General features: G+C 37.6%; 1 protein-coding gene across 1 annotated transcript in view; it reads right to left on the reverse strand.

Annotated features, from left to right (window-relative positions):
• Window positions 1–3,364: 3,364 nt before the first annotated feature.
• Window positions 3,365–19,224, reverse strand: part of LOC125463659 (protoheme IX farnesyltransferase, mitochondrial) — a 146,719-nt gene continuing 130,859 nt past the window's right edge. Inside the window, exons 6-7 of the mRNA XM_048555210.1 lie at window positions 14,432–14,664; window positions 3,365–6,181 (exon numbers count right to left, since the gene is read on the reverse strand). Coding sequence (XP_048411167.1) covers window positions 5,757–6,181; window positions 14,432–14,664 — 658 coding nt within the window. The 3' untranslated portion in view covers window positions 3,365–5,756. The remainder of the gene's footprint in view (window positions 6,182–14,431; window positions 14,665–19,224) is intronic.

Here is a 19,224-nt window from a genome sequence, read left to right on the forward strand (position 1 = left end):
GACGCTTGTGCTGCTTCAATTCTGATTTTGGTGCATCCGGTTTACATCGCGTAGTTGCTATTGACGGAGCATACAACGATGGACGATCTTAATATTGGAATGTACTCCCAAAACTTTCTGACAATCTTCCCGTTTTAAGGTAATCTTAAAAACCCACCTCCTTGCTAAGCTTTTGGTCATTTACTCTAAAAGACCCTGGTTTGTTAACACTCCGGTGAAGCACCTTCAGATGTTTTGCTATGTTAATGACACCTAATAAACACGCACTGTTAAATTAAAAAAAAACTGACTAGCTCTGAAACTTAAATTAGCTATTTGTTTTTAAAAAGCTAATCTTGATTTGTTCCTTTCTGAATATCGAATAACTTGTTCAAAGTCTGACCGCAGAGTTCAATTTTAATATGTTAATTGCTTCTTTAGTGAGCAGTTCTTATTAAAACCTCTAGTCGGAGCACCACTTTTTCACCACCATCGTTCCAGGCTCTGTGCAGTGCAACCGTCTGATGATTGCACACAGTGTAGCTCACCACCTCATTTCATCCCCTTGAATACTAAACCATCACGTAAACTAATACAGGAAAATATAAAGTTTGCAAGTACAGTTTACAACTGGAATCTGTTAACATAGCAAATTAACTGCATTAAAAAAACACATTTGAACAAAAAGATCTTTATCTCCCATTTTTATTCCAGCATCATATATATTCTAAAGGCTTAACATAACACATGCATTCTTCATTCCATTCCGGCATCTCATTTATTAATATATCATGACTGCTGGGCAGCTGCAATTTAAAATATCTCCTTTAAGTCAATGTGTGGCGGAGGTGTTGAGAGACAAACAGGTGATCTGGTTGCTGCAGATTGAAATTTAGTGAAAATAAGGTGCAAGTGTTAAGATCCGAACACAAAGTTTGCACAATCACAGGCAGAACAAGACTAAAAGGTTTCACAGTAGAAAGCCAACCACATCTGCCACTATGCGAGGTAGAAGAAATGGCCGATTTTGGGTCAACATGCAAATAGTACACTAGTGAGAATGGAAACCATCTTGAATTTAGAAAAGGATCCTGAAGAATTAAAGATCACAGATCATCAAGGGGATCTTGCAATGGAAAGTCCAATCAATTCTGCTCAAAAGTTTGAATGAATGAGACATTTGGCAGGGCACTGGAAGGTCCACTCTGATGAAGCAGGAAGAGATTCTATTACAGCCAAGAGTAGCTTTAGGCTTTAAACACAAGACAATTCAGCTAAGAATATAATGTAATGATTGAATACTTGGAGAGTTTTTTTATTGTTAAGAAGTTACCAAGAAGACTCTTCCATTGTTACTTAGTAATTAATAAGTACAATTTTTCATCAATGTTGAATTTAATTTTGTCACAGTAAAGATCTTAAAATATATCTTGTTACACGATCCTTTCCTTAGGTCGGTGGGAAATTCACAGTTCTATACTTTACTGGTCTCCAGAGGAATGATGTTTTATTTGGCATCCACTTAATTAGCCGCAATGATATATTCACCGCAATAATGTCCTAACAACCTTTGTCCCTAACGTTAGTTGACGGCTAAACGACATGAAGGGTACAGGGAACAAAGGCCCTGAATGCAACATCTCACTGAAAGATGGCACCTCTGACATGACGAAGCTCCTCAGAACTGGAGTGTCAGTCCAGATTGTGCATTTGAGTCTCTGAAGTAGGACTCAAACACACAAACATATGATTTAGTGGTGAGATTGCTGCCACTGAACAGATCATAAACAAAGATGAGTCATATGCAAATAATAAAACTGCCAGTGAGGAATTACAAAGACAATACAAAAACTATCAATCAAGTACAACCTAGCTGCATAATCCACTGACAGAGAATGGAAGCACTTCATACATTTTTTGAAAATATTTTCTGGAGCCAACTTGGTTTCTCCAATAAGACGAGAATTCATTGACAAGGTTAATGGAAGCAATGTTGAATTTAATAGAGTGAATCATAGGATCACGACAGTGTTGAAGCAGGCCCATCAAGTCCACACTGACCCTCAGAACAGCGTCCCAGCCATTTCCACTACCCCCTCCTATTCATTTAACCCTGCATTACCCAAGGCTGCCATATCCAGCTAACCTGCACATCTTTGGTCTGTGGGAGGAAACCCATGCGGACAAAGGGAGAACATGCAAACTCCACACTGATAGCCACTCTTGTGTGGAATTGAACCTGGGTCCCTGGCACTGTAGGGCAGCTGTGCTAAGCACTAAGCCAGCATGCCGCAAGATAAGCTAAAACCCAGATGAATGTTGTGTCTGAAATGCCTTTATACACATTTTCTATTCCATGCCTTTTTTGAGAAGTATGAAGGTGGAGCTTAGTGTTTGAGACCTCTCAGTAACTGAAGAGACTATACAGACAATAAGCTATAATACGCAAAGTGCACCACAACTTTGTCTTAAATATCTGCCCTCCCCCCACTTCTGTCAGATATTGAGGAACAATGTAACAGCATAGAAAGCAGTTCAAATGTTTGTGTATAATTTAATTGGAAAGAGGAGACTGGCATTTTCGTCTTTTCCTGAGGTAACTTGGTTAAGTACAGACAACTTTCTTCAATGAAATGCTTATATAGCAAATGAATGCTACTTGAGAGAGGATAAAAAATGTTATTTGATTCCTGTACTTGCAATGTAAAAGCAGATTTCATGCATATGAATTCTGGAAGGATGAATGTGAAGGTTTTATTTTTTAAGGAAACTAATTGTCAAAGTTTTTTATTTTGTGCTCACCAGGGTGTATGTGAGGTTGCCAGCTTTCACATTTGACATTTTTGCATTTGTATTGATGAACAGAAAATGGCAACATGAATCTCTTTACAGCAATATTCAAGTTTTGTAGTCCCACCTGACTGTTAATGCAGACTGCAGAGCACTAGCGATATGTACTAAGCACGAGAATGTACGTTGGAAGATCTCGGTTTGAGATTACAATAAACCAGTTTACATTCACAGCAAACACTGGGTAAATTATCTCAATCTGTGATAGTAGTTCTGCAGTTTTTCAATACAGTTGGACAAACTGTACGCATTTCTAACCTATATTTTAAAGGCTACTTCCTGGACGGATAGACAACGAGTGCAATTTATTTTTGTAACATTTTGTTATTTATCTGTGGAACTGTGGTGTAAGAAGGACACAAAAGTATTTGTCTTCCTGCAGTGAGTGAAGGATATATTTATTTTCTCAATCAAAAAATACGTCACTGTCTCTAAAGAGACCACTTGCAAACTTCTTTTCAGATCCATTAAGCAGGGAAATTCACTCTGCTCTCAACAGCAGTACAACCTCTGACTCAATGAGACCAATTACCAATTACTCATTAAAAACGATTTACTTTTAATCAACATACCTTGCAAAGATATGACCACAGATGGTTGAATATCTGATCAGAAACAATATGATATAGGTAACAAATCTTTACACTTCCATTTTAAAAAAATCTTTCAAACAATGTGCATAATGCTAACAATAGTGTGAATTACATTTACTTTGGTGCTTACATAGTATAATAAATCGCTTTACACTATAATTTCTCTTGCCCTACTTTTCAAAAAAAGTAAACCCGACTGTGGACCATTTTATTCTGCTGTACATATTTATTATGTTCATTAAAAGACATAATATAAACAAAATATTTAATTTGATTAAGACAGTTACAATCGGATTCCAATCTATTCATCACATTAATTAATTATTGCAGGTCAAAGTGACAGCAAATAAAAGCTGGAGGATTACTTTACACATTGACCATACTGTTAACTTGTAAAAAATTCTCTCATGGGATGTGGGTGTTGCTGGCCATGTCAGCATTTAATACACATTCTGAGACAACAGCGTGCTCTGCTGAGATATCTCTGATGGAAGTTAAGAGTCAACTGTATTGCCGTGGGTCTGAAGTCACATAAATGTCAGACCAAGTAAGGATGGTAGATTTCTTGAACCTAAATGGCATGAATGAACTAGATGGGACTTTACAAAATCCAGTAGTTTCACTGTCCCCATTACTGGTCCTTGTTCATTTAACTTTATACTTATTTAAATGGATGAATTTAAATTTTCCAGCTCCAGGGGTGAAAGTAGAACTTTTAACTCTGGATCATTAGTCCAGGCCTCTGGACTATGGGTCCAGTAACCTAACCACAATTTTATACAGCTCCTCACACAGTTACTAATGCATAAACAGACATTTATTTCTAAGGGTTGTATTGGTGGAATAAGAATTTCAGCAAAGCTTGAAGATTCACGTAATTTCATATTCACATGAATATAGACTACTAACATGTTCTGAACAATCTTTTAAGTTTCACTGAAGCGACTGAATGATAGTTACTATTGTATCCTTTGTGTTAACAATCTGAGATGAAGAAAAACCAAAAAGAACTGTTCATAACATATTGATGCAATAAATAGATTTTGTGATAACATGAGCTATGGCTTAGATAGTAGTCCTTTCGTCCTTTCATAAATTTCCACGATGTTTCAAGGTAATCAGTTTCAAAGGACATATTCAGCAACATCAATTGTTGACAGACTATGACTGTACTTTAGCAAGACTTCATATATGCAAACAATGTATCTTGGGCATAAGGACATGAAATAATATGGAAAGATAACTCTAACGTGCAATATAAGCTGTCACTTCTGAAGTTCTGAACAAAGTGTCATTGTTAAATAGAAATCTTTGGTCAGAACAGAAATGTCTTCAATACATTGTGAAATGTGACAGGATGTTTTAAAAAGTACTCCAACAGATTAATGTTTTGAAAAGCCTTCAGAGTAAGTGCAGTTCACTGTAATGCCACATTCTTAGGAGAATTTGTTTGATTATTTTCTGGAACAACACAACTGATAACATTTTCACACCTTGTTTTAAGGAAATTCATTCGTTGTGCAAATCACTGGCCACTGATTATATAATAAATCCTGAATTCTCCTTGGTAACATTACCAAAATTTTAATTTGTTATCAGCATGCTTATGTAATGGAGCAATGGGATACTTACAGGGTGTGAGGCTGTAAGATACCATTAAAGGAGAGTTCAGGGAGATTGGAAGACACATTATGAATTTATGGGTACAACGTACAAGTTGAAAATACAATTTAACCCCTGTCAAGGTCCTGAAAGTGTTGATTTCATAAACCTGGCTTGTATTCCCTGGAGTTTAGAAGATTGAGGGTTCAGCTCATTGAGATATTTAACATGTCATAAAGAGTCCATAGGATGGATACAGATAAACCATTTATCCTAAGGAGTGAATTAAGATCAAGCAGCATAAAATCTAAGCTAGGTGAGTTAGGAGATACATCAATAAGCATTTTTTACTTCAGACAAAGGATAGCAGATACTTAGAACTCTTTCCCCCAAAAGGCTGTGGATTCTGAGATAATTGGAGCCTGTAAAATTGAGACTGATATATTCATGTTAGGTTAGGGAGTCAAGGGATTTGGAGTAACAGTGGGTAAAAACAGCTGACGTATAGATCCACTGTGACCTACTGAATGGCTAAGCAGACTACAAGGGAAGAATGGTCTATTTACATTCCTAAGAAAATGATGAAACCAATTTTCATCTTACAGTACAAAATCATATGCAGTAGTATGTTGAAATATCAGGAGTTAGACCAGTGCACTTCATGAAGTTTCATTAACATGACACAGGAATACATTTGGACAATTTCTAAAGATCTCTCAATAAAAGTGAAAGTTACCCTTGCATTTCTGTTTGAACTTTGTGGTGAGCCACATTTACATTTTCAAATAGAGATTTCTTGCAGGTCAACATGAGGAGCAATAACATAGGGAGATGCCAGAGGCTGCAAAAGAAAAGTTTTCGGGCACTGTTGCGATTTGAATCTCTGTAAAATCGATAGCCGAGGTAGCTGATGTACAAGTTGATTGGGAGTGAAATAAGTGGGAAAGTCCATGTAGTTACATCAAAGACAGAACACAACGTTGACAATCCAATGAGAGCAATGCAGTGGCGGAATGCCACTCGTTTGCATAGCAATGGATGTGTGACTGACATCATGCGGTAGCCACCTCGTGAGTAATCTTCTCGAAGATTCCAGCTTAAAGCATTGAAATGTGGGAACTGCCAAGAATACAGGATTCCACCCAATAGCAAGGCACCTAAACGGAGGGACAGGGAGGTGAGTATAAAATTTCAAACAAGGTAAGCTTTTCTAAAGTGAATAATTTCCAAAAAGTTTAACTTCTGCACATTAAATGTTTTTGCAAACTTCCTTGCTTGATAATTCCTCAATATTACAAGCTGAAGCTCTTTACAAGTGACAAAATCAATTTTAGACCATTCTTTCGCACATTTCAACATCCAGTTACACATTGGCTTTCATGCATGAAAACCAGATAAAATTGTGTTGCAGTACTTAAAAAATGTGAGTAGACGAATTGTTCAAATTTTTGCTCCATTACTTGATTTTTGGCTAAAGGTATCAGAAGAATATCAATCATGAGTGTTGGCAGTGCAACATTTCCCATCTGCTTTGTCACTCTCACTGAAACCTATAAGAACTTTAGGTAAGATAAACCGATGCTGCTTTTTTGAACCGTCCTTAAATAGAAAATGCTCTCAGGAGTACTAGGACAGCGTGCCCCATCTTATAACTCTATTATAATTGCTGGTAAGGATAAAAATTTCAGAGTTAAACCATCAGTCATCTCTTTCTCATGAGAGAGCAGTCCTATGGTCCTCTGGGACTCTGGTGACTTTATCTTTACCTTGTGTCATCAAAACATGGGAGAACTAACAGTCATTACTACAAGAAAATACTTGATAAATACAATCTTGAAGATTTGTTTTGTCTGCTTTACTTAAACATCTCTAAAAGGTAAGGATAAAATTCCATTGTCTGATGTAGTTGGACTACTGGAATAATCTAAACTCTCAGCAGGTCCATTACACAAAAGATCCCTATTGAATTTAAAATTAAATCAAAGATCAAATTATAGAGTTATTGAAATGACAGTCCATGGAGCTATTCAACTGTGTCTGTACTTGACCCCAAAAGAGCTCGTCCCATTCTCCAGCCTTATCTCCATAGCCCTCTAAGCTAATCACTTTTAAAGATAAATCCAGCTCTATTTTGAAACTTTGTAGGAAATCTGCCTCCACCACTTTCCTTGGCAGTGCATTCCAAAACCAAACAAGCCTCTGACTTAAAATTCTCTTCATCTCACTCCTTGCTCAATGTTGAAATTCTAATCCCTAGTTACTAATATATTGTCTAATGGAAACATAACATCCACCTTTATCTTGTCAAATCGTTCATAATTTTGAACAGCTCAACAAGTGATCAAGAACAATGGTTCAAAATGTAACCATTGCTAAGAAACAATTTTGAGAATATGCTAAGCTGTTATAGATGTAAGTGGCAATATAACACTAGGGCTGTTTACTGAAACGTACAGAGTACAAGGACTTGCATTCAATACTACACACAGCAAGCTAAGAATCTCAATTGAACCCTTAGGAGAAAGCAAAAAGTTGAGGTGAAGTGTTGCTCTGTATTGGGGGAGGGAAAATGATATGCGGCGAAGTTGATCTCTGTGCTAATCACGAGGGTACCTGGGCAGAGATATAACCATCATCTATCATGGGCACTTGCAAGCAATACTGAGTGGTGTGGCAGAGGTTGGAAAAAAAAAGTAAATCACACCAATTCTCGAGGGTAATAAAGCAAATCAGAACTGAAGAACTAATGCTTGGTTTAGGGAAATATCAGTATTTTGTATAAATATTATAACTTGAGGTATTACTTCAGCAATACCAAAGCAAAGTCCTTAAAAGGCAGGACTAATTTTATTTTTCTTTTTATGAGAAATAATGAAGATTCCCGAAACAGGACTTCAATCTTACGATAAGTGGCAAAGTTCCAAATAGTGCTCACTGTCCCAGTGTGAATAATATAATATTATCACTGTGAATGTCATGTAAAGAAACTAATGTCACTGTTAGAGAAAAGCACAAACTTGTCTCTGATATTTTGGACCTATGACTGTCCATCCCTAGTCATGGGGTCCATGTTTAGGCATTGTGACTAATATCAAAATTCTGAAAATTCAATTCTGGAACAGCTCAATTTTACGTTTTCCCTGGCACAATATTAAATTCTAGAAGCCAAACATTCCATATTGGACACAAGTCACTGCACAATTTCATGGAGTACTGACGGAATTCAAAGAGAGAGTTTTAAGGAATACCTTTTAATATTAAAAATATATCAGAAACAGAATATTTGGCAAGCAATTATGAAGTACTACATTTGAGGGATATTTTGGTAATTCAAACATTTTATTATAATTCTGCTCACTTAAAAGATATTCTATAATTATTCACAGACTATCCTCATTATAGCTCATAGCACAGAAGTGACAGGATGCACAAGAGCCATTAGTCCTGTTTACATTAGTAGATAGAACAACTATCTGGTCAGTGGGGTGGTGGAGCCTGGAGCTGCCCTGTTTATATTACAGCATCAGAGCAGAGCAGCACTGATGACAGATTATGAGTTGCATATGCTAGTTTCACTTGGAAACGTGTCAAAGGCTACAACGTGTCAGATACTTCCAACAGTATTCAGCTGGCTTCGCTGTTGCTAGGTAGCTCAAAGGCCATCACAGTGAGGCCTCATGAGGTAGCAGTTTATAGAACACTTATTCTGTTGTCAAACTATTATAAAGCACAGAGAAGAAAATGCTTGTGCTTTCATAGTGATTGTGCCACAAATATCACGCATATAAAGTCAACTGATGGTGGAATGTGACCAAAATGAGTCGAAATTCAAACTTTTAATAATTTAGACCTGAATTACTAGCAGTGTGATATTAGTTTATTACATTTATTTACTTTTATAGCAAGTACCAATTCAAATACATATTTTAAGCATTTGGTGAAGTCAGAACCCATGTCCCTTCACACTATTTGCTCTGTTCTAGTAGATTCAGAAGAAACACAATTTATTGTTTAAATAAACATGTTTTTAGACAACAGTAAGGGAGCTTGTATTGCTGAGAACCAGATGTATAAAAATTACTACGTCTAGTCAAAACTTTCCATAAAATTTAAATAAATTTCTTAGGGTCACAGCATACGAGAGATAGGACTTTGCCACAAACCTGAATCCATTCAGCACTCACTGGGCAACAAACATTAGAGATCGAACGTGACTAATGACAAGGTTATGTAGAATGTCCTTTATCAATGCATTTCAGACAAAGTAATAGTTGCTTCCAAGATTGTAAATTGCAGCATTAATATAATTAACAATTGTAGTAATAGCCATGTTTTCCCCGGAATATTGTTGACCTCAGGCCACCAAGGCAGCACACTGCTGCTCTTCTGATGAGACACCACCCACTATGAGAAAATCTCCTTATCTGATTAACAATTAATGATAAGGCCATCATGTGTCCACAGGGACCACCTTTCATCCATTGCTCAGTAGTTTGTGCAGTTGCTATAAACTTTAACTTATGTCTTGCCCAATTCACGAGGTTTGGCATGGGAATGATGTGACATTTAGTAACAAGTGGGTCAGGTACAATCTATTCATGACTCAAATTCATGCCAGGAATGCATTCCTTCATCCGAATAGTTGCATACATTATACCATTTTTCTCAACTAAACCTCAACTCAGGAAATAGGCAAGTATAGAAGCAATTACAGGATGACTATTTACTCAACTAGAAGGTTGATTTTATAGGAAAAGTCCAACAAAGTGCATAAACATCTGAATGTGAATTGATTAGTTTAGTCACAACATTGGCTGTTTGACATATAGTAACTAACCAACTTACAACACAGCCTCTACTACCAAACTGTTAATATATTTTGGGTTGTAACTCTATGCTATGGAGCTCAGGAATGTAAATCTTTGATTGTTTACAGAATAGCTGAACTAATTAAATAGGTAACAATTTTCTGCTATACTAATTATTCTAAATCCATGCCCGAGTGGTCATAACTTAATTTTGGAAGAGGATTGTTCAGCTATCCTTTGTAAATCCATTTTTTAAAACAATCCAATCTTGGGATGTGGGTATCACTGGCAGAGCTAACATTTATTGCCCATTCTTGATTGTCACTTGATCTGAATGGCTTTTTTTGGGCCACTTCAGAGGGCAATTAAGAGCCAATCACATTGCTGAGGGTCTGGAATCACATGTATGCCAGACCAAATAAGGATAGTAGATTTCCATTCCCAAAGAACATTCATGAACCAGGTGGGTTTACATGGCAATTGACAATGTGAGCCATTTGGCTAGTACAATTCGAGATTACTGAATCCAAATTTCACTATCTGCCGTGGTGTGATTTGAACTCCAGACATTAGCTTGGGCTCTGAACTACTAGTCCAGTGACATCATCACTATACCACTGTCTCCCCATAGTACCTTTTAATTGGCTTATGAATAAATTTAAGTTCTCCACCCACCTGAAGTTCAACTTCTATGTTAATTACGCACCGTACTGAGAAAAGGCTGTGGTGTAGGATCTAACTCTGTCCTAAAATATACCAAGGAACCAAGAAGGAATACCAAATTAAACAGAACATTGGGAGAAACGGACAGCATTGGAATAGGGGACACTATGTTAATAGGTGGAGTCAGAGAAAAGGAAAAATAATAAAGTTTAAAATCAGGGTTACTGAGCATGTATATGAACATATGGAGTGTGATACAGTGGTAAAGTTGTTGAATATGGCATTAAGAATGTCTCATTAGGATCAAGGTCAAAATCAATTTGCTAGAGCAAAGGAAGAAAAATATGTTCAACTTCATTGCTTTTCATAGTATATAGGTCACCCATTAAGTGGAAACAAGCAACAAGCAAAGGGACAAGTTTTTCAAGAAAAAAATATACAGCAATTATAATGGAGAACTCAATTATTTGAATTTAAACTTTGATCACAGTTGCGTAAAGGACAGATGGGGCAGGTATTCCTAGATAGGGTCAGGAAAATTTTCAACAGCATCATGTTTCCAGGCCAACGGAAGAACAGAAATTGCCGAGCCTTGTTCTTGGGAATGAGATAGGTCAAGCAGATCAAATTACAGTAAGAAAACACTTAGGTACAGTGATCATTATATCATGAAGTTTAGGCTGACCATGGAAAAGGATATTGAACAATCTAGAATAACAATAATAAAATGGAGGAAATCCAATTTCAACAGCGATAAGAATGGATGTGGGAACAAATGTTGAACAAATGCTGGGGAGCAAAAAGAATAAGGAAAATGAGCTAAACAGTGGGCTACCTTCAAAGCAGGGATGGTTTAGGCTCAGTTAAAGTGTATTTCCATGAAAGTGATACGTAGGGCAAAGAAATCCAGAGCTTGCTAGGTGATAACAGTCAGAAATTAGGACAAATATGTTAGGTAGAAAATACAATTGTCAACGAAGCTGAATATAGAAGGATCAAGGTGGAGGTGAAAAAGAAAATAAAAAAAGCCAAGGTGTATGAGAAAAGACTGGCAGCTAACCGCAAAAAAGTATCTCAAAATCTTCCAGAGTCACATAATTTGTAAAAAGGTAGAAAAGGAAGCATGAGGCCAATTAGGGACCAAAAAGGGGATTTACACATGATGGCAGGGCAGAACTGAATATCACATCAGTACTTTACATCCATCTTTATCAAAGATGCTGCTGTATAAACTTGAGAAAGGGAAGTTAACTGAAATAACCATAAGGTTTATGAAAAATAAGGCATCAGATCAGCTGTCTGTACGTAAAGTTGATAAGGCATGGGATAGGATGAGATGCAACTAAGGATTCTGAAGAGTGACAGTGACAGAGGCACCAATTATAAACTTTCAGTCTTCCACAGACTTGAGGGGTTGCTAACATTGTGCCCTTGTTCAACAGAGTATGCAAAGACAGCCCAACAACTGTAGGTCAGTCACTTTAACTTTGGTGTTTGGATACTTATGAGGACAAAATTAACAGCAACCTGGACATATATTGGTTAATTAAGGAAACTCAGCAGGGATTTCTTAAAGGAAAATCATGTTTAGCTTGCTGGAATTTTTTGAAGAGGCAAAAGAGGAGGTTGGTGAGGGCAATGCAGTTCATGTGGTATACACAGACTTCCAAAAGACATTGGATATATTGCCACACAACAGAAATGTGAGCAAAGTTAAGTTCATGAAATAAAAGCGACAGTAACAAAATAGATACTGAATTGACTGAGTGATAGGTAGTTAAAATAAGAGTTAATAGTTATCCTTCAGGTTGGAAGACAGTTTGCACGAGAGTTCCCCAGGGGTCAGTGCTGGAACCCTAGTTTTTTGATATATATTAATGATCTAGTCCTTACTGAACAGGACACAATTTTAAAATTTGTAGATGACGCAAAACGTGGAAACATTCTGAACTGTGGGGAGGATAGTGTGGGACTTCGAAAGGACATAGACCAAGTTGATGGAATGGGTAGACAGTTGACAGATGAAATTCAGTGTGGAGAAATGTCAGGTGATTTACTTTAAAATCATAAGACATAGCAACAGGAGTAGGCCATTTAGGCACTTGAGCCTGCTTTGCCAATCAATAGGACAATGGCTGACCTGACATTCCTGCATGTTCTCCATAACCCTTGATTACCCTACTGATCAAGAATCTTTCTCACTCAAATATACACAAGGATTCTGCCCCCACAGCTGTCTGTGACAAAGAATTTCAAAGACTCTCAATCTTCTAAGAGAAGAAATTCCGCCTCAGGTCAATCTTAAATTGACGCCGCTTTGTTCTGAGACCATGTCCTTCGGTCCTACACTCTGTCTCAGCATTTAGCCTGAGAAGCCCCTTAAGAATGCTATGTTTCAATGAGATCATTTTTCATTTTTCTAGACTCCAGTGGGTAGAGCCCCAACCTGTTTAGCCTTTGCTCATAAGGCAATCCCTCCATACCAGGGATCATCTTCGTGAGCCTTCTCTGAACTGTATCCAATGAAACAATATCTTCTTTTAAAAAAGACTGTTTACAGTACTCCAGATTTGGTCTCACCAGCACATTGTACAGTACAGTAAGACTTTGCAATTCTTGTACTTCAATCCATTTGAAATAAAGGGCTAACATTCCTTTAACCTTTGCGATTCCCTGCTGCACCAATGTGCTAACTTTGTGTTTCATGCATTAGTACCCCCAAGTTTCTCTCTGCTGCAGCTTCCTGCAGTTTTCTCCATTAAATGATATTCTGTTCTTTTGTTCTGCCTTCCAAAATGAATAACTTGACATTTTCCCACCTTATAATCTATTTGCTAACTTTTTTCCCCAATTACATAACCTATTAATATTTCTTTGTAAACTGTTTATATCTGACTTGCAACCACTTTGGTAAGAACAACAACAATAGATAATATAAAGTAAGGATACAACTCTTAAGGAGCGCTGAAACAGAGAAACCTATTGGGTGTGCGTGTGTATGTATAAATATATATATATATAATATTAATATATAGTGTGTGTGTATATAAATATGTATATTATATATGCATACGTCTCTAAAAGCAACAATACAGATGGAGAGGATGGTTAATAAAGCATACAGCTTTAGGCTTTGTAAACAGGGGCATATCTTACAAGAGCAGAGGTTATTTTGAAATTGTATTCAATGTTAGATTGGCCCCCGTTCTGGCCAATACACTTTGGGAGGATGAGAAGACATTGGAGAAAGTGTAAAAGAGTTTTATGCGAATGGCTCCAGGAATTAGGAACTTCAGTTATGAAAATATAATGGAGAAGTTAGGACTGTTCTCCTTAAAAGGTAAAAAAGATTAAGGGGCAATCTGATGTGGTATTAAAAATCATGAGGGAGCAAGACAGTGAGATGGTCAGAGACTGTTCTTACTTGCGAAAGGATTATGAACAAGACGGCAGAGATTTCAGATAATTATCAAAAGAAGAGAAGGTGATGTGAGATAAACAGCTTTTCCAGGTGAGTGGTTAAAGTCTGGACCACACTGCCTGAATGTTGTGGATACAGGTTTATTGAGGCAGTCAATGGGGATTAGACAAGTGAAAAGGAGGAATGTGCAGGCTTATGGGGAGAAGGGAGGAGAATGGCACCATAAAATGCTCAGAGTAAGTGCAGGCATTATGGACAGAATGGTCCTCCTTCGGTGCTGTAGCAATTCTGACAGCGTGGGGTTAGACTAGCTCTGTCAGCCATGATTCGATGTCCTGTTGCCACGGAAAGAATTCCTTCTTAAACTGTTCTTCCTGCTCATCCTAAAAGCATTATTCATTTTTACAATCAATATTGATGATTATTCCAAAAATGACCCTCAATATACATTCAATGCACATCCTTTCCTTTCCCAGAAATACTTTTTGTAGGACAGGCTATATAAAAGGACTTACCTGCGCTGATGGTGCCAGTGGCTGCTGTCCAGCCCATGATCGGAGGAATAGCTCCAACCACAGACCCTACCCAGGTGTTAAGTATACTCAAACGCTTCATTGGGGTGTAGCAGCACGTGTAGAGGAAAATGTTAAAGGCTCCTAATGCTCCAGTCAGTGGGTTAACTCCAAGAGTCAGTACAGCTATACCAGGCACACTGCAGGCAACTGCAAAAGACACCGCATGGAGTGGACTGAGGGTTTTAGAAAGAAAAATAAATCAATAAATTGCAGAAGTTATATCTCTTATACAGTTCCAATAGTATTCCAGAAGTAGAGAAAACTAATCATTAAATGCTGATCTCTCTCACTACATTAGATTTCAATGTTGATTACCAAGTAGAAATTTGCCTGCTCTCTATACCACCATATCCCTGTCCCCTACAATAATGTGATCATAATTAAGTCACTAGGGGCACATTTGTGTCATGTACTTTTGTCTAATCTGCAATTATTAATGCCTGAATCTGTCATGTTACTTTCAGGTTCTAATCAGGATAGGTAACCTTGTGCACATTGACAGTGGATAAGTTAGAATTTAACGACTAACATAAGCAACATTTTAGGTACTTCTGCTATAACGTGTGTTTCGTTAATGCCAATTGGCTGTAACACGATTGATGACTAGTTGACACTGGATAACACACACTGTACAGGTATGGCAATTTTCTATAGCGGTTTCCCCATAATGCGATTTTCTATGGTGATTTCCTACACAGCAATTTTTCAATTACATGAGGTCATACGAGAAAACAACCACATCATAGGAGAACCACCTGTATTCCCTTTGCCATAAATGACTAAGAAGGAAGCTACCTTTACCATCAAATCTATGCCACGTCCTCTGAATATTTCTCACAATTATAAGGACTAAAGGTACTTTACAAGTTTATTTGTCAAGATACTAAGATTAGACAACACTTACTTATTGGCATATCTCCACGAGCCATGAGGACAAAACATTATGGGAGGCTATGATTTACCTAGACATGAAATCTACTGTAATAAGGAGGCTAACTAGATAACTGCACTGTAAATAAGTGTGCTGTGGATGTTGACTTGTTGCCTATGTATAAAGCAGGTAGGTTTTCAGCAGGACCTAATTAAATTACACTTAGAATTCCCAGTTGCATCGACTTGTGGATGTGAAATTTAACTTTATTGCTCTTTTTGCATTGAAATGTTGCAATATTTCTATCTGCCCACAGCATTTCTCACAATGCCTTGTTGAATTCACCAAGTAAAGGAGCCAAGTGGAAGAATTCCAAGATTAAATCTTATTCTGATCTACCAGATTTCAGCAGATCAGATTCACACTTCTCATTGCCACCCAACCAAAGATAGATACATTTGTGTGTCGGCAAAAGACAGGATCCACTTTGGCCATGAGCGTGTAGTTAACTGCCCCTGTTCAGAGTTAATGCTGAGGTAGCTGTACTTTTAGCAGTGGACAAAACAAAGTTTAAACACAAGGGACCTTAAACCACTGGTACAGCAGATACTAGGAACACCCGATCTCATCCCAAGACCAGCCCATCTCATCACTACCTCCTTGACCTGTCTGTCTTTTCTCCCACCTAACTGCTCCTCAGACTTCACTGATCAACTCCCACCTACACGTCTTACCTATTAGCCTCATCCCCGCCTTCTGTCCAACCTACCTGCTCCTGCCTCCTCACTGACCCACACCCCCACCTACACTCACCCGCACTGGCTTCATGTCCGCCTCCTTGACCTGTCCATCTTCTCTCCACCTTTCATCATCGCCTCCCCCTCTCCCTATTTTACAGCCCCATCCCCTCCCGCATTTCTGAAGAGGTGTCCAGACCCGAATCGCCAGCTTCCTGGTCTTCTGATGCTGCCTGGTCTGTTGTGTTCATCCAGCTCCACAACTATCTCAGACTCCAGCATCAGCAGTTCCTACTATCTCTGATGTTCGAATTTCTGTTGTTAGTAGTGTAATTTAGCTGGCTGCAAGTTAAAAGGGCAAAAAAAATCCCTTTCATTCAAGTGGTAGGAGGATCAGAACCAAATGTGAATGTCATTAGACGATGGCACCATTCTAATATTTGCATTCATTCCTCTGCTTCAGATGCTGAGTATGAACTATATGTGACTCTATCTGCCCTGCCATCAGCTGGTCAATTGTTGAACTATTAGGTGCCAGGAATTCCACTTGAGCTTGAGGCTCAATCCTTCACTGTAATGGCAAAGTTGTGCATTGGTGTACCTTAGATACACTTTTGGATGATGCATATACCATACGCACTGAGGCAAAAGCAAGTACAGAATAATTTGCCTTTATTGTACAAGTCCCTGTATTACTGCAATAACTACACAAAGCTATGTTATTTGGTTGCGAAGTGCATTGGGATGTTGAGATGTTTAAGACGCTATGTAAATAATCTATTAAATTTTAGTCTGCTCTTAAGCACAGCAAAATGTACAACAGAAGATTTATTACAACATTGCCGCGGTTTTTGATAAATTAGCTTGCTTTATCTTAATTTAAACTTCACTATTGTAAATGTTGCTGAGCAATGAACACATTCTCTGCATAAGTCAAGGGAAATCCAATGCTATACAGAAAAGATAATTTTGACATACTACCTAAAACTGATCAGATTAATTGGCAACAAAATAAACCATCTTGAAGCGATTCTGAAAAGTAGCTTGCTTTCACACATTTTGTCCAAAGATTGTTGTCACAAATCTTCACTTTTTTTTGAGAATCTGATTCTTTCATTGTGAAACAAATTGTTGAACAAAGAAAATAAGAGAGAGTTAAATAAACAAAGAAACCAAGGTGTTAGGCTTCTCTTGTGTGGTAAATATTGATGACAGCATCTTTAACAAAGGTTTCTTGGGGCATACGGTGTTGCTTCACAATTGCATGGCCTGAACAGGTTCTGGTGTATGGCCAAGCCTGATTCCCTATCCATCATCCCTGGCTAAGCCAGGAACATTATGGAGTTTCACCAACCTGTCAAGTCAGGATGGTTAGCAACTTTCAGCAAGTTGAAGGATGGGCAGAGTGCTGCGATGATAGAGACTCAGTTTGTTCTGAAAAGCCACTTATACTTTATCCTGTAAGCTTCCACAAATTACTTCAGGGAGATGTTAACTTTTAAACATGCAGACAGCCACGTAACACTTCAATCCACTTAGGAACAGATTTTTACACCTTGAAGCACTTTACAACGAGGCTTGCTACACTATGGTACTTTGGCAGTTTGTTTTCTGGAAACAATAATTCCCCAAAAACTAAGTACAATTTGGTTTCCAGGTTATAGGACACTAAATCTGTGAGAAAAATCAGTATATATTTTGACAAAACATTTTATTTGCAATTTCAATGGTGGAATGTAGTCTCTGTTGTAATGTAATGAAACATGGCAGTACATTTGTGCACACCAGTATTTTACAAACAGTACCAGATAAATGACCGCATTGTGATCTTGGGATATGACATGAATGATAAATAAAAGCCAAGTGACTGAGAAAACACTATGTTCTTCTTTGGAGTAATTTTATGGGATCTTTTACACCGAAGAGAGAAGTTGTAATTTTGATTTAACATTTCTTCCAAACAATCAGGCTTGTGATTGTGTAAGATCTTACAACATAGTGATATCACAAAGTGCTTCAAACACAATAAAGTATTGTTGCAGAGCAGTCACTGCTGTTGTGCAGGCAAATATGATGAGCATTTTGAACACAGCAAAACAATCTTTTGGTTTATCCACTTTACAGGTTAAAAGGTAAAAATCGGCCAAATATATTATGCCTATCTGAACAGGTAGATGAGGCTTCAGTTTAACAGTTGCATTTCCTCACTATTGCGTTGAAGTGTCAGCCTACATTATATGTTCAAGACATGAAGCAGTGGTGACAGTGCTATCAAACAAGATGAGATGGCTCTTATTACAAGATCAATCAGAGTGGGTAAGCTTGGAATAGAAGTATTAGACCAAAACGACAATGATTACAATAGGTATGGTAGGTTTCCCTTTAGAAACAAATCCAGTAATTATTTAAGCATCTCATGGCAGCAGCAAGGAAATTTCCAAACATGTGCAGAAACAATGTATGAAACACTCAAAACAATCATGGTGGTTTTGGAAAACTGCACACATTTTCAGGATAGAGCACGGAACAATTTGTTGAAAATGACTTACAATGAAGTCGAGGTACCCTGTTTAAAATTTCAAGTTAGCAGTGCATAAATAAGTCAACATTACATCTTCGTTACTATGTGATATATCTAAATTGAATTTGAAATATAGTTTCACTAACACAGACTGATATAAAATCCAAAATACACCACACTGATAATAAAATGTGAGGCTGGATGAACACAGCAGGGTCAGCAGCATCTCAGGAGCACAAAAGCTTTTGTGCTCCTGAGATGCTGCTGGGCCTGCTGTATTCATCCAGCCTCACATTTTATTATCTTGGATTCTCCAGCATCTGCAGTTCCCATTATCACTACACCACACTGAGGCTCACTAATAATCTGAGTCCAATTAGTCTACAAGTGAGACAAGAAAGGGGGTCAGCTTGTAGGAATTAATAACCATGTTTCATACCACTGAACTAGATAACCAACTCATAATAACCAGGTTTCATGTTAAAATAATTTTTAATTAGTACTAGGTGAAATTTTAGTCTGGAGGCCAGTTTTAGTCCCATAGTTTACTTGCATATTAAGGTTAGATTATTTTCCTCAGCAATCAGCAAAAAAAGCAAAATTC

This window comes from Stegostoma tigrinum, chromosome 22 (genome assembly GCF_030684315.1).
Source record: "Stegostoma tigrinum isolate sSteTig4 chromosome 22, sSteTig4.hap1, whole genome shotgun sequence".
Lineage (NCBI taxonomy): Eukaryota > Metazoa > Chordata > Chondrichthyes > Orectolobiformes > Stegostomatidae > Stegostoma > Stegostoma tigrinum.